Below are 15,449 nucleotides of genomic sequence, written 5' to 3'. Positions count from 1 at the left end.
TAATAGGCCACACCCAACAGCAGAAACTCATTAGGATTGGCTACATTAGGGGTGTGTGGCCTAACATGCAAAGGAGTTTCTGCTACAAAAAAAGGCCCTGGGTTTTGACAACAAACAAGGTAAATAGATTAACAAGCAAAAGGTGGGTGTGGCTGGATAACCACACTTCTGGTAACATGGGGGTGCAGCCTAATGTGCTAATGATCTGTGCTGTCAGGGGTGTGGCCCAATATGCTAATGAGTTCCTGCTGTTGGGTGTGGCCTATTATGCTGATGAGTTCCTGCTGGGCTTTTTCTACAAAAAGAGCCCTGCTTACACATATCTTATTACAAGAACTTCTGTTGGCATATATAACCATATGTGAATTGCGCGTTGTGTAGTTGTTTAAAGTGTATTCCTTTTTGCCAAAGGGATTGATAAAACTTTTCATATTTTGAGTTAGGTTACAACACTTACAATGTCCACATCTTCTAATCCTAGAATGGTTCTTTGTTGGTTTCATGGGAACAAAGGTTAGGCCACCCATCATGTTAACAGATGACCTGGAAATTTTTAACTGGAAACTTCAGACTGATAAACTTAGCCACAGTGTGACATGCCATGCATAACTTAAGTGCACAAAACACTAATATAATACAGTCTTAAGCTTCTTAAATTATACAACTTAGCTTGGTATTTTGTCAAGGAAAGTGCAGCATATTGGAGTCAGATATGGCTAAAAGGAGGACTATGCAAGACATGTAGTCTTATTCCTGTTTGATATTCCTTTTCCAAATGTATACTTGGTCCCCATCCGACTTCCTCCTGTCTTAAAGAATTTCCCCCCTATATTTCCTCTTATGTTTGGTGGTGTTGTACTGTAGTGATAATTAGTGATAAATGTGGTCATAATCATGTGATATAAATGTTGCAGTATAAAAGGGAGAATATATAGTTTCTGCTATAGGAAGGAGGCCTGGCAATTTTTGCCAATTACCTCCCCATGTAGTAGACCTCAGACTACCCCCCATCCCAGGCCCCACATCAAAACAGGGCTTACTCAGTCAGTTGCTGACCAATGAGAGCTGCCAGGGAGCTCACTCCCAATAACAGCTTTTGCCAATAAGGAAGGGAATCTTCCCTCCCTCCCCAGCTTTGCCAATGAGGCTGTGAGTCTCCCTCCCTCCCCAGCTTTCCCTTTGCAGTTTGCTGGGTACATGAAGCTCCTGCAGGCTCTGAAGCACATGGTCTGGTCCTTTTTGCTTGTTAGACTGCTAGCTTGTGCCAGGCAGCCATTGATTCTTCTCAGCAGCAGCACATAAGTTAGGAGCTTTGGGGGCTTTATTTTTGCTGGGGGGGGGAAATGTTCAAAGACAGTTGGGAAAAGCACATGGCCTTTTTGTGCCTTAGCCTGTCTGCTTGTGCCAAGCATCAGGTCTCCTCATAAGCAGCACATAAAGTAGGAGGTTTTTTTTTTCATTTTGTTTTTGCCATGGGAGGAGTACTCAAAAGTGGTTGGAAATAGGTGGGCAGCAGCAGCAGCCTCTGCATTCTGCCTTTCACCAGATCAGTTTTAATTCTTGGAGATCTCCAGGCTCCATTTGGAGGCTGGCAACTGTACTGCATTCCAGCCTGAGTGCCTGTAGCTATCCTTGAGCCCTCCTATAGCAAATTATTAGGAGCCAAATCAGAGCAGGGCTTTGGGCTTTTTTTGGAGGGGAAGGGGTGAGTTCAGTGGATGATGGTGTGAATCGAAGGGTGCAAGGTGAAAAAAATTATTTACTTCTTGTGCATCCCTGCATGTTTTGCAACTCACTTTGCTGGGATAGTTTCCAAAGTTATGCACTTACCATCTTGAGCAGTAAGACAAATAATGGGGGGGGGGATCTTCATGCATTTAGAAGACTCTGCGTCATGTGTAAAGAATAGAAGGGGTATCTGGTTTTAAACAAAAAATGGATTGCTTAGCTTTCTTTGTAGAAATATCCCTTTTTGTTCTAAAGTCAATGATTATATGTACTGTAATTCAAATGTTTTAGCTGTAAAAGCCATTAGAATCAAATAGATGTTTCAAAAAAGTGTTGTGAGAAGGACTGCAAACTGGAAATACATGCAAATTCTTTTATGTTGTTTGTCAGAGAATAAATTGCTTTTCCAGGCATTTTGTGATCTTTAAAGATCATCTAATAATATAGAAATATCAGATAAAATGGGTAGTAGAGATGCCCCTCTCCAGTTGTGATACATGACACTTTAGAACACCAGAGGAAGAACACACCATCCTGCTAAGATATTGTGTATCCAAACATGGAGAAAGATTGATAAGCAGTGGTAGTCGAGGAGTAAGGAACTCTACCAAAGGGCCCACAGAAACCTGTTACTGGCCCTGCCCCATCCTTTTCCTGGAGGCCCTCTGTCCCTGAAGAACTGCATGTGGGGGAGCATTCTGGGCAGCAGGGAGAGAAAGTTCCACTCTACTGGCAAGAATCCCTCTGCTGACTTGGAGCTTTTGGGTGGGTTTTTAAAATTTAATTAATTTATTAAAATATTTATATCCTGCCTTTCTTCTTGGCTCAAGATGGTTTACAAATAATGGCTCTACCAGCCCATTATTTGACAGCAAGCACATTGTTGGAGTGTTCTGGTTCATAAACAGAAACAGCTCTTTTATGTGGGGGAGGGGGACCGAATTTGTATACCCAACATATAATGTTGTCAGCAAGCTGCCATTCTGTTTTCTGTGACCTCTGTGTACATATCCTTACCCTGTTGCACCCGGCTTGTTTCTATTATCCTGCTTCTGTGCTGGAATGCATAAGATAACTACTGGTGGATGTGTGGGGGAGAAGATGCTGTAATGCTTGCCTATTGCTATCTCATGAGAACTGCACCTGTGTTTTGTCTGATGTTCTGCCTGGTTCCCATGGACTGGGCGCGCAACCGTTTCATTAACCCGCCAGCGGGAATAGTATTCATTGGATATGTATCTGTTTGAATTTCCTTTATTATGCTCGCCCTACCTGTGTATCCCCAGTTCTAACAAAGAACGTGTTTGAGTATGTCTTCAACGCTTTGAAATAAATTTTGCTTTTCTTGAAAACGTGGATTTATTCTCGATGCTTGGGGATCTAACAAATGTGCCTGAACTTTCAGTTCTGGAAGTGTACTTGCCTTTAATTAGTAAACGGGGATCTTTAAACTTTCAAATTAGGGTTGATCAGAGTATGTTTGATGAGTTGGCTGTATCATTATTGCTTTTATTTAATTGATCTATATATAGTTTTATGATTTTTGAGAGCCAGTGTGATGTAGTGGTTAGAGTATTCGACTACAATCTGGGAGACCTAAGTTCGAGTCCCCACTCTGCCATGAAAGCTTGCTGGGTGATCTTGGGCCAGTCACACACTCTCGCCCTAGACTTACAGGGTTACTATTGGGAGGAAAAAATGGAGGAGAGAAAGCCAATGGAAGCCACTCTGGGTCCCTATTGGGAGAGAGGAGAACTATAAATGAAGTAAATAATAAATGCTAACTGGCTTTCATTTCCTTCCTGACTTAGATCTGAAGAAAACACTTGCTGTCCTACTGGATAACATCTTGCAGCGTATTGGGAAGCTCGAGTCCAAAGTGGAGAACATTGTAATCAATGGCACTGCTACAAATTCTACAAACAGTACTGCCACTGCTGTCCCCAGTTCAGGAACTGCTGAAAAGATCAACGTGGCTGGTAGGTATATGAAAATTGTCGTGGCGTCTTTGATATTACTTCATAACACAGCTTAGACTGATACTGATGGCATCAGTCTGTGTTTTAAATGGTAATGGACTCCTTAGAGGGCTTAATTCTGTGGGACCAGATCACACCTAAACAGGAGTGTTCTTCTCCTGTCATAGTGGGCTGGAATATCTGAATGATCTATGAACCCACGTTAGACCCATCGATCGTAATGCTGTAAAACGTTTGTTAACCAGCATCCATGGAGAATGGGGATTTCTGGTTAATAAAAAAATGCCAGCTAAACCTTTTATCTGGAGTGGTGGTCAGCAGGCAGGAGTACCAAATGGGAAGCTACCATGTTTGAAACCTGGGTGGAATCCACAGCCCACAGCTTCCCAGTTAGCACTGCTACTGCTGGCCACTGGGGCGGGTGAGAGGTCCTGAACAGACCCTGGCTGTGGCAGCTGCCCACTTGACACTGCTGCGTTCTCCCCACCGGCCAGTTGGCCCCACTGGTCAGCAGCAGCATGGAGCAGACTTGTGTGCTGGCCAGATCCTGGGCATTGCTGTTGCCCACTTGATAAAACTATCTGTACGCTGACACTGGGCTGGGAAGAGTGGGCCCCAGATTCCTACCATGCCTCTTAACCAAGTTTTCCAGTCTACCAAGTGCTGGTGAACAAAGCTTTCACTCTAGTATTTTTATGTAGCTTACAGAGTGTTCAAAGTGCTTCAAAGGCATTATTTCAGTAATTCTCACAGCTGCTGTATGAGGCAGACCAGTACTGTTATCTCTTGTATGAAAGCCGGGGGATGGGGAGGTGTCAGAGAATAGGCAAGCGAAGGAACAGTGGCTTTGCTAAAGCCAGCTTTCTTAAGGTTCGAACTAAGAATTTTCCCACTTATGCTTCTAGCTACTATGTGGCACTGACTGTTTAGCTGTTCCATCACTGTCGCATTCCATTAGTCATCTTTAGTGTGTGGCTCAGTTTCCTAACCCTAGATTTACATTACTCAGTTGGCTTCACCTGGCCTTGATTTAATTTGGTTTTTGTCTGCTGGTACTAATGATCTTCTCATCGATCAACTTATGAGCTGGCTCTTGACCTGTTCTTTGGCTGATCCTGTCATGTGCAGATATCTGCATCCAGATGACGACCATTTATGACCTTGAGGTAATTGGCTTTAGCCCAGAGCTTTCAGAGAGATCCCTGGTGCTTATTCTTCAAAGGCCGAGATTTTCTATCTGAAAAGGTTCAAGAAGTCTGCTGAGAAAGTGGTGGGGTGAAAACTGGGCCCTGTAGGAATTTATAAAAGAAAAACCTAAGAGAGTATTTATTGATTTATCTAATAAATAAGAGATAAAAAGGGGAGTGCTTCCAAGGAGTTTGGAATGGTTAGTGTTTAGTTTCTAAAGGGTTGTGATGGATAACATTGCTGAAGCCTGCCTGTAAGTGATCTCCCTCCCTATGCTGGAGGGCTTTATTTACCACAACTCCCAGATGGGTGGATGCAGGTTGTGGGTATTCAGTGGTAATTTCAGTTGTTCTCAAACATTCTGTCTAACTTGGTATGTTTTTAGGAGTTTTTGGAACTGAAACATTGACTAGTTTCAGGCCAAGGCTTTGGTAACTTTTGAAGTGAAGTGTTAACTGATTCAAATGATGGCCTGGGAATGTTCAGACAAATCAAAGGCCTTCAAAGGGAACATATGTGCACTGAGCAACATCAGTATAGCAGAATTATTGTTCATTGCAGTAGAAACAATGGCCCCTTTCAGACAGCCTTTGTAATCCATGGTGGTAGCTGGTTGTAATGGATTTTTTGGTGTCATTTCAGACACAACCGTTTTAGCACAGCTGCTAATGGATTTTATTTACCTTTTCATACAAAGCTGCTTGCATCCAGTTAGCAAAGCGTGGTTGAGATGTTCTTGAAGTAAACTGCTTTCTTCCATTTTTGCCTCTTCTTCGCACTTCTGAATCACTGTAGTGTGCTGTTTAAAATGTCTGCAGTGCTTCAAATTGTGCTGCGCTTTCCCCCACCCTTTTTCACTGTGCAGTCTTCCTCAATTTTTTTTAATGTTCTAAGTGAGCACTATAGCACTACACCAATATAACACTTCAGTATTGGCTTAACGAGGGGCTGTGGTGCCTCAAGTGGTTAAGACGCTGAACTGCAGGCTGTGGAAGGTCAGTAGTTCCGCAGTTTGAGACCCAGGGGTGCCACATGACGGAGTGAGCTCCCGTCTCTAGTTCCAGCTCCTGCCAACCTAGCAGTTCGAAAGCAAGAAATTGCAAGTAGATAAATAGGGACCACTTCAGTGGGAAGGTAACAGCGTTCCGTGCGCCTTGGTGCTTAGTCATGCCGGCCACATGACCACGGAAACGTCTTTGGACAGCGCTGGCTCTGCAGCTTTGAAACGGAGATGAGCACCGCAACCCTAGAGTCGGATTCAACTGGCTTTCGTGCAAGGGAACCCTTACCTTTTACTATTGGCTTAACACTATAACACTCAACATAGAACACACACACACAAAATGAATCAAGGAAGATTGGACAGTGAAAAATGATGGGAGGGGCATGGCACTGTTTGAAATGGCCAGTTCGCTTCAGAGATGGCTCATTAACGGAATGAAATTTGCTGTATGAAACCCCTGTCCCTGTATCACTTTACTTAGAATCAGGCCAGCAACGGGTAACATCTGGTTTAGAATAGTTATGTGAAAGAGGCCAATCTAACCATCAAATCTTTTTTATTAATATTTGCTTTTATCAATCCTTTAAATACTAATTTTGTTTCCTTGTAATGTTTGGTATAAACAAATGAATTTTAGAAAAGCTTTGAAATAACAGATTTCTTGCATGTTTTTTAAGCAAAGTGAAGGGATTGAAGAAAATCCCAACTGCTTCTTGCAGGTACATTGCTTGATTTCACTGACCTGATCTCTAAGGCTAGGCCAGCTTCCTTGGAATAATCTACTATAGGCCCCGGTCACGGATCTCTAAGGCTAGGCCAGCTTCCTTGGATTAATCTACTATAGGCCCCGGTCACACGGAGCATTTGCCACGCTAAAGATACGGATGATAGCCGGATTTTCCGGGCGCGATCACACCGCAGCATCTGGGAAGCGTAGTGCTCCCGTGGCTATCCCGTGGCTTCCCACCAAAGATGCGGACTCAAAAACTAGTACTTACGAGGTACTGGTTTCCGGACACCGCGGGGCAAGGGCGGGCATCTGATCGCATTTCCGGTGGAATGCCGTGGCATCCGGCGCCCGCCGATGTTCCTTTGCAAACAAGGGTCCCCTCCCCAAGTCTCCGCAGGATGCGCAAAAGCGCCCAACGGCACACGCGCACAAACTTCAGTAAAAACCCCACCCATTTGCCATGGAAGCGGTGCCTAGCGAATCGCTAGTAGCGATTGCTGCTGTGATCGCGCCGCACCGCTTCTTTGCCGTGCTGCAGGATAGCCGTGTGATCGGCACCTCACCCCCTAACCACGGGACCGCGACGGGACGTGTGATCAAGCAGCCGCGTGTTATTTTGCTCCGGGGCAAACAGCCACGCTTCCTCCCCGCATTTTCCGGTCTGTGTGATCGGGACCTTAGTTCATTTTTCTGTCTCTGTGACCTCATTTACCGTCACCCAAGGACACTTGTATTGTTTAACCCCATGGATTTTGTTTAACCAGAGTCTGGAGTTGCCTTAATTAAAGTCAACAAATAATTGACCAGGAAAACTATTCCTCATACCCTCAAAGCTTATTCTTTTTCTTTCGGCGATGTGAAATGTACTGTGTCTCTTATTCTGCGCATTTTAGATCCCTTGTATTTAGTGTTGTGGCCTGTTTTTATACCCAAAGAACTTTTGTTAGTTTTCTTCAGTCTGTGTCTATCTCCAATGAAACCCGCAGTGTTTTCGTCAAGTGTCACACAGTGGAGTCATCCTCTGTCCATGCAGAGTAAGGGCCTTTATCACAGAGAGTGTTTTTCAGAGAATTTAACTAAGAGAAGAAATGGCAAAATCATAAGTATGAAAGGCAAGTAGAAATCAGTAGTTAAATAAACATATGAAGGTGCCTTATACCATTGGTCGATCAAGGTCAGTATTATCTGCTGTGATTGGCAGTGGCTTTCTAGGGACTAAAGCTGAGGTCTTTCACATTACCTACGACTTGATCAATTTAACTGGAGCAGCCAGGAATTGAACACAAGACCTTCTATATGCGACGTACGCAGATGCTTTGCCACTGAACTGTGGCCCCATCCCTGATGTGTAATGTAGGTATACAGTGAGGAACAGGTAGATGGACTGGTGGGTCAAGGAAAGGTTTGGATGATCCAGAAGCAAACAGAACAGGCAAGTGAAGAGGAGAGTTGGTGTGCTGCATGAGTGAAGTTCTTTATCACACAGACACAGAAAGGGAAGTAATATGCAAATCATGGCAGTAAAATAGTTGTATCAAGGACAACTTTAGTGTTCCCACAGAGATACTGTAGTAGGAGTAGGGCTGTACACTTGCTCATGAAGGAACTGAATTATGAGTTTACCTAGTGCCTACATTAACTGAAAGATTCAACTTACTAGTTAAATGGTTTGTCCTCACCTACCTTATTGCCAGTCTCATTGTGTACATTTTAAATATAGCACCCATATTTCATTTTCTTGGCTAGCAAAGACACTGGAAAACTGCTTGACTAGTTCACAGTGGTAACAACTGCTGTTGGTTATAGTTCCATTTACTGGTCAACATTCAGGATTAACTACTTGGCAGTTAACGAGCATTTTTTCAAAGTTTCATTATTTTTGGAGATTGTTAATGGGAAGGTTGCCAACTCAGCAGGTATTGTTGAGTATAGAGGGAATGCCATTTCTTTCTGAAATGTTATTAAAGCCTTAGGTAGTATGAAACCGTAAAGACATTTTTAAACTCCCGGTTAAAATTTTTTTCATAATTCATGATGTATGTCTAAAACCCTTTTTGTGAGTTGTAAGAAAAATAGCAGGAAAAATAGCAGCATAAATAAGGAAATAATGCTTAGTTACAATTAATATAGGCTCAACTGAAACATGCATTTTGTTTTTGGTCATTTTACTCTCGAGGCAGAAATAGTATTCCCAGAAATGGGTGGGAGGGAAGAGAATGAGACAATAAGAATCTTGCAGGTGTTGGCATGGAACATGAATAGTACTTAATCCTTTGAATAAAATGGTGGTGTTTACAATTAACAGATAAAAGCTGCTGTTTACAGTAAAATATGAATAGAGAAGCATTAAAATGCTGTCTTAATCATACAAAAACCAAAACATAGAAGCTATGGTAGAATCAGGGCCATAAATTTTACAACTGTCTTCCTTTAAAATCATTTTAAAAGCCTTTCAGAACCCAGAAGCTGTCACTTGCCCTGCCACCACTACGTTTGTAGGGATCACTTGGGTGCCCTGCCTTCTACTGTAGAAACCCCAAATGTCTGGTTATCAGTGTTGCAGAACAAAGATGTGTTGGCATGGGTTTGTGTGGTGGAACGGGCCTGCTCTGGCCTGCAAGCCCTGTTCCACCCTGCCCTCCAAAGTTTTCCCAACACCTGGAGAGGCTTCTTTCTTTCTCCAGTAATCCACCATCACCACCTGACCTTTGTAGGAATTGCCCGCTGGGAGGGTCAGGACTCCCAGCTTCCCTTCCAAGTTCTAAGGCCTTGCCTCTGTGTCTCCCGCTGCCCAGCACCTGCTCACCATGTGGACCATTTACTGCCTTGTGCACCCCTAGAGGAATAGCCACTTGCCAACTGCCTGCCTTCCCATGGGCACTCCTTAGCTTGTCCAAGATGCTGGAGGTCTATGTGGCACAGAGAACCACTCCCAGCATCAAAAATTATGAAGTATTTATTAAAAAGAAATTGTTCACAAGCATACTTTTAGTACAGCACCAGATTAAACAAGGGATTCAGAATAAATGGGTAAAAGGCCATTCTTCTGTCCCTGTCTTTATACATGCCCTATCAGATGTTAAAATATAGGGTAGTGGCAGCTAGCTGACATCTACAGAGGCACCCTTACTTTGAAGCTTTCTCCAGCTCTCCAGGCCAGCACCTGGTCAATGGCCACCTTCTCCAGACCTCAGCTAAGAGTTCTGTCTGCCCTGATGGGCTTTGCACAAAAAGAGACCTTCTCCTTGCTGCAGCCACAAAAGAAACTTTTCCTGAAGCCTTCAGAAATTTCCTTCCTGAAGTCTCTCTAGTATTTAAATTCTCCAAGTCTCTGTTCCCTGCTTGGGGGGGGGGGGGAATGGCCCATCCAATTGTCTCTAGCTAGACCTATTAGCATTTGTATGAAGGTGGGCTGAGGTAAGTCTGGAAAACAATTGAACTAACTTCCTCGCCCTTCCTGCCCTTTCTCTGCCCAGAGAGAGAAAAAAGACTTTTAAAACTCAAAGTGAAGGTTTTGCTCATCTCAAACTTCCAAAGAAAAAATGCATTTCTTCACAGTATGACTGAGAGTTACTCCAATCATACATCCATGAAGTAAAAAAAAGAAATCATGGAATCTGAATCCCTATATTCACATCATCACTCTGATTATGAGTCAGATTTTGTCTCCAAATTGTAAAAAAAGACAAGGTGCATACTCAAGTTCACTAGGTTTAATCTGAGAATTTTCCCCATGCAAATTAGTTTTAAATGATTGCAGGGAATCTTGTCTGGACTAATATAGAGGAATTCTTCTAAGGTGATTCCTGGTAATTAAATGTGATAGGGAACAGTTTTCTGCTAGGGCAAGGTCAGAAAACTTGTCTAGTGACACCCTGGGCAACAATATGTGCCTACTGGTTGGAATTAACGGCTATGCTAGTATGGTTAGCTTCTCCAAAGTAATGTAGAACTGGAAGCTGGCTGGAGAAATCATGGTGAATATAGGCCCAGACAAACACCTAATAGAAATTTCTAGCCTTTTAAAAAAACTTGTTTTATGAGCAAGTTTCTTGCCGTGTAAGCCGCCCTGAGCCCTACGGGGGAGGGCGGGGTATAAATTTAACAAACAAACAAACAAACAAATAAATAAATAAATAATGTATATGGCTTGTTACCATAGAATGAACGAAGGAATTCTTTTGGAAGGAGTCTATAAAGCTGTAGTTTCATGTGGCTATCTGTGTTGATCTGCAGTATAAAAGCAGGGTTCAAGTACAGTAGCCCCTTAAAGACAAACAAGATTTTAGGGTTATAAGTAGGGGTGTGCAAAAAAAAGGTCAGTATTTTTCAGCTTTGGATATATCAGACCCGAAAAATATCAGTAAATGCCGAATATCCCCAGTCCAATACTGGTAAAGTATCAGGACTGGGGAAATACTCGGTATTCCCAAATATATATTAGTGTCTGATATACCCGACAGGAGGAAAGGGGGGCATGTAAAAATGCCTTCTTTCCCTCTGGAAGCTGGTTCAGCTTTCCTTGTCAGTTTCACTCCCAACCAGTCAGCTGTTGGTTCAAGCCATTTAAATCTAACAGCAGACTGGCCAGAGGGGTGAAACTGACAAGGGAAAGCCTCCTCTGTCTGCCTTCCCTTCTCTAGCTGATCCAGGTAGCTAGAGAAGGGAAGGCAGGGAGCCCAGGCATGTTTACATGCCTGCCCTTTTCTTCACCAGTCCCCTCCAGCGAGTTGGCTGGGGACTGGGGAAGCAAATCGGGGAGGGAAAGAAATGCATTTAAACATGCCTTTCCCCCCTCCCCCCCAAGCTTCTCCACAGTGGCAGAGAAGCTCGGGGAGGGGGGGAAAGAGGTACGTTTCAATGCCTGCCCAGTGCTTTCCCAGCCCTCCCATCATGGTGGGCTCTTGCTTTGATAAAGTTGTACATTCTGTTGCTCCTCATTTATTAATATTCAAAAAACCTATTCAGATATTCACAGTTTCTTTAGTCTGTCATGTGCCTATGGCCCCGGTCACACAGGCCAGATAACGTGGGGGGGGGGGACAGCTATTTGCACCGGCACAGTTAGACCCTGCCAGAACGCGATCAGACGCATCGGCGGCACACCACGGTTCTGTCCCTCGGTGCCTGCGATTCAACGAAGACGGCCAGAGGGAAAAGCCACGCTGGCGCAATCACACGGACGGAGTCTGTTGGCACCCCATGGGAAACCATTTGCCAGTACTTTTGTGCAGGTACTTTTTAACTGCGCATTTTCGGCGGGACGCCACATGTTGGCCACGGGTGTGCTACGCCCGCCAGATGTTGTGGTGTGATCGCATCCGGAAAATCCGCCCAACATTCGTGGCTCTCCTGTGGCATATTTGGCATGTGAACGGGGCCTAGATATAGAACTGCTATCCATTACTTTTATTTCTTGTATTTTTATCCCATCCTTCTACCAAGAAGCCCATGATGGTATGCGTCTGCTTTATTCTCACAGCGACTCAGGTTAGGCTGAAAGAGGGGGATTCACATAAGGTCACCACATTTGTTTTGTAGCAGGTGAACTTTTAAGCTTTGATCTCCAGATGCAGTCCAGCACTCAAACCTCAACCCTACCTAAATACTAGTGATTCTTTTTATATTGATTCCAGCAAAAATTTACCTTCACTTTATAGTGCATTTTCCAGGTGTTCCTGTCAATTTGTTAGAAGGGTCTGTGAAGCGTTTGCCGTCATGTGATTGAATAAATTAGTTGGTTCTGGAGAAGTCTTTTAAAATATGGCTTCTGGTGTTTGTTGCTATAGTGGCTACATTGCATGGAAAGCTGGTGACCTGATATCATGAATGTGTTAATGCAACGATTGTGGAACAAATAGCTGTGAAGTGTATTACGTTACAGGAGCCAGCTTTCTCCTTTATTTTAAGGTTCTCTCCAACAGCAACACCATGGTGACTAAACAGTAATGAGCTTAGTCCCGCATATTCCATCAGAACCAGAAATATTTACACTTGGACATCTTAATTTAAACCATTGTAGTATTCTTGTTCATGCCTGTAAATATGGGGGGACCCAATAATTGAGCATGCAAAAACAAATGTTTCTAAAGTTCTTTTCATCTTGATGGACTTTTCCAGTTTGACCATGTATTCTTTGATATAAGGACTTGCTGTCAACAAGTGTTTATATTTCTAAAATATTTCTGGTACTTGTTAGAATTTGAACAAAACTAGTGAAATGAATTTCAGGTTTTACATTGACATGCAAACTAAAACATCTTTTCTTGTTGCAGTGTTTTTGGAGGGGGCTCAGGAGTAGGGATGGGCATGAACCAGAGAAATGAAGGTTCATCCCGGTTCGTGGTTCATGAGGTCACATAAACCATGAACCTTCACAAACCTCCCTGTTTACTGAACCATTTCAGTTTATGAGGTTCAGGGAAAGGTCTGAGATCTTCCCTCCCTCCTTTCTGCTGGCCAGCAGAAAGGAAGGGGGGTAGAGCTTGCAAAAGCTATTTAAAGGAATGTTCCCTTTTGCAAGTTAGCACTGCACAACACGTGAAGTCCAAGCAGTGCGTTCACCACTTCCAGGTGAACTCACCGTATGGACTTCACTTGCGCATGGCTTGCAAAAGTCATTTAAAGGGAATGCTTGGAAGTGGGGAGGAGTGGAAGGGATTGCTGAAATGGCTTGCATCTTACTTTTTCTCGCTTCCCTCCACAAACCTCCAAAAACCATGTGGAGGGTCTTGGGAGGGTCATGGGTAGGGACGGGCACAAACCTTGGTTTGCAAACCACAAACCAGCTATGTTTTATGACAAGGTTCATGCCCATCCCTACTCAGGTGTAGGGATGGGCTCGAACTAGGGAAATGGAGGTTTGTGAAGGTTTGTGGTTCATGGTGAATCACTAACAACAAACCTTCACAAACCTTTCAGTTTAATGAACCAGTTCGTGGTTCATGATGTGGCACAGTTTGCAAAAGTCATTTAAAGGCTTACCCTTTAAATGGTTTTTGAAAAATGCGCTGTTGTACACGCAGCTCGCAAGAACTCAAAGCATTTATATGCCTTCTGAGTTCACTCACTGGGTCGCACTGCTGTGGTGGTGCATCTTGGAGGAGGCATTTAAAGAGACGGCGGTCCCTTTAATTGCCTTTGTTCTCCATGCCCTGCTTCCAGCACCAGCTGTATAGTCTAATAGAACATGCAGATGTTTATATGATAAAATTGAAACCATCAAACATATGATTATGGCGTGCCCTATATTCAATGAGTTGAGGGCTAATTTAGTCACTCCTTTACTTAAAGATATGAAATAGCTAAACGTGTGAGCCCAGATGTCATGGCTGCTATTGGATGCAAATGATTGTGTCACCCTCTCAGTGGCAAAATTCATAGGCTCAATAATCAAATATAAAATAAATAATACTGAGTGATGTCTTTTAATTTTTTTTGTGTTCTAATTTCTGCTTACGGTGATAGCCGTATGAGCAGTGATGGATGGATGGATGATTGGATGGATAGATATGCCTTCCTTCTCTATGCCCCAGGAAGGTTCGTGAGGGCAGGATGGCATGAACTGAGTTTCATGAACCACAAACTGAGCCTGGTTCTGACGAATTTCAGTTCCTAATTCAGTTTGTGCTCATCCATAGTCAGAAGGCTTTGGGCTTCTGTGGTCCCTGCCACATGGGGGGGGGGAGGACGGGCAAAGTGCGGCTTTTGAAAGCCGCACCAAAATAGAGACGCAGTGAGCCGCTGCGCAATTGCTCCCCGGCACGATCAGATGCCGGGGAGACTGGGGACAAAACGATAGGAGGATGCCGAACTGCGCATGTGTGAGCATGCACAGTTCGGCCAGGGGCCAGGGATGCGCCAGCAGAAGGACACGCCGGCGATCCCACGGCCGAGCTTGTCCCGGCCGTTCCGGTAAGACCTCCTCTGGAGGTGGTGTATTTTTGATGCGTTTCCCAGATGTTGGGGTGGGATTGCACCCATTTGATGTGCCTCCGATCCGTCCCTCTCCCAACCCAAAACCTTTCATGTAACCGGGCCTATGTTAACATAATGTAGCTTGCATTCATCTTTAAAAAAAAAAGACTCGGTGTGGGATTTTGTCACAGGGCTGATAGAGCATATGTGGATAGAAAAGTTCATGTTAGTGGATTGGAATCTTAAAAAGCTTGTCCAGATGTCATTGGAATTGTATGTGGTGATATGCCCCTGTTTGATGAGTGTCCTTTCCAGAGAAACTGGAGCTAGCAGCTCTATCAACGCATTGCTTCCACAGAGTAATAAAAGGATTCTGAACTGGGTTGCAACAAACACCATTACCAAACAATGGGTCTGACCTCGTGCAGCCAACTGCGCCCCCAGTGGTACCTAGGTACCCGTCCGCCTCCTCGACGATTCTCCCTGTCTTGGGTCTATCCCCCCTATTGGGCTCCTTGGGGTGCGGGGCCCAGCGTGCAGCCCGACGGCGCCCCCTGGACCCCCTCCTTACGACCCTCCTTGCGAGGGCCAAGACAAGCCAGACCAGCTAAGGGATAGAGCCCTGGCACGGCCTTAGCGCCGGCGCCGAGGGAGGACAAAACTTGTGACGGCGCGGGGGGGGAGTAATCCCCTTCCCACCCCGCGAAGGGCGCTGCGGGCGGCTAGCCCGCCCCTGTGCTGCTCTGCTCCCGCGGTGCAGCTACCGGATCCTGGGCCCAGCGCCGCTGGACGACCCTCCCCGCGCCTCCCGGCCCGGACTGAAAAGAAGCAGGTGGGGGGGCTGGCCCCGCCGCAGCCGGAATAGAGGGTGGGGGGGCGCCGGAACTGACTCCCCGGCCCCGGG

The 15,449-nt window shown here is 44.7% G+C and overlaps 1 protein-coding gene across 1 annotated transcript in view; it reads left to right on the top strand.

Moving 5' to 3' along the window:
• The window catches only part of MGAT5 (mannosyl (alpha-1,6-)-glycoprotein beta-1,6-N-acetyl-glucosaminyltransferase), a gene marked incomplete at its 3' end in the record, with an annotated part of 66,753 nt that overhangs the window by 18,539 nt on the left and 32,765 nt on the right, over positions 1-15,449 (top strand). Inside the window, exon 2 of the mRNA XM_015409152.1 lies at positions 3,540-3,707. Within this exon, the coding sequence (XP_015264638.1) occupies positions 3,540-3,707 (168 nt within the window). The remainder of the gene's footprint in view (positions 1-3,539; positions 3,708-15,449) is intronic.

This window comes from Gekko japonicus, unplaced genomic scaffold (genome assembly GCF_001447785.1).
Source record: "Gekko japonicus isolate JY-2015 unplaced genomic scaffold, Gekko_japonicus_V1.1 scaffold116, whole genome shotgun sequence".
NCBI classification, from domain to species: domain Eukaryota; kingdom Metazoa; phylum Chordata; class Lepidosauria; order Squamata; family Gekkonidae; genus Gekko; species Gekko japonicus.
The sequence above is the reverse complement of the archived record's forward strand: the minus strand, read 5'-3'. Positions and strand labels throughout refer to the sequence as shown.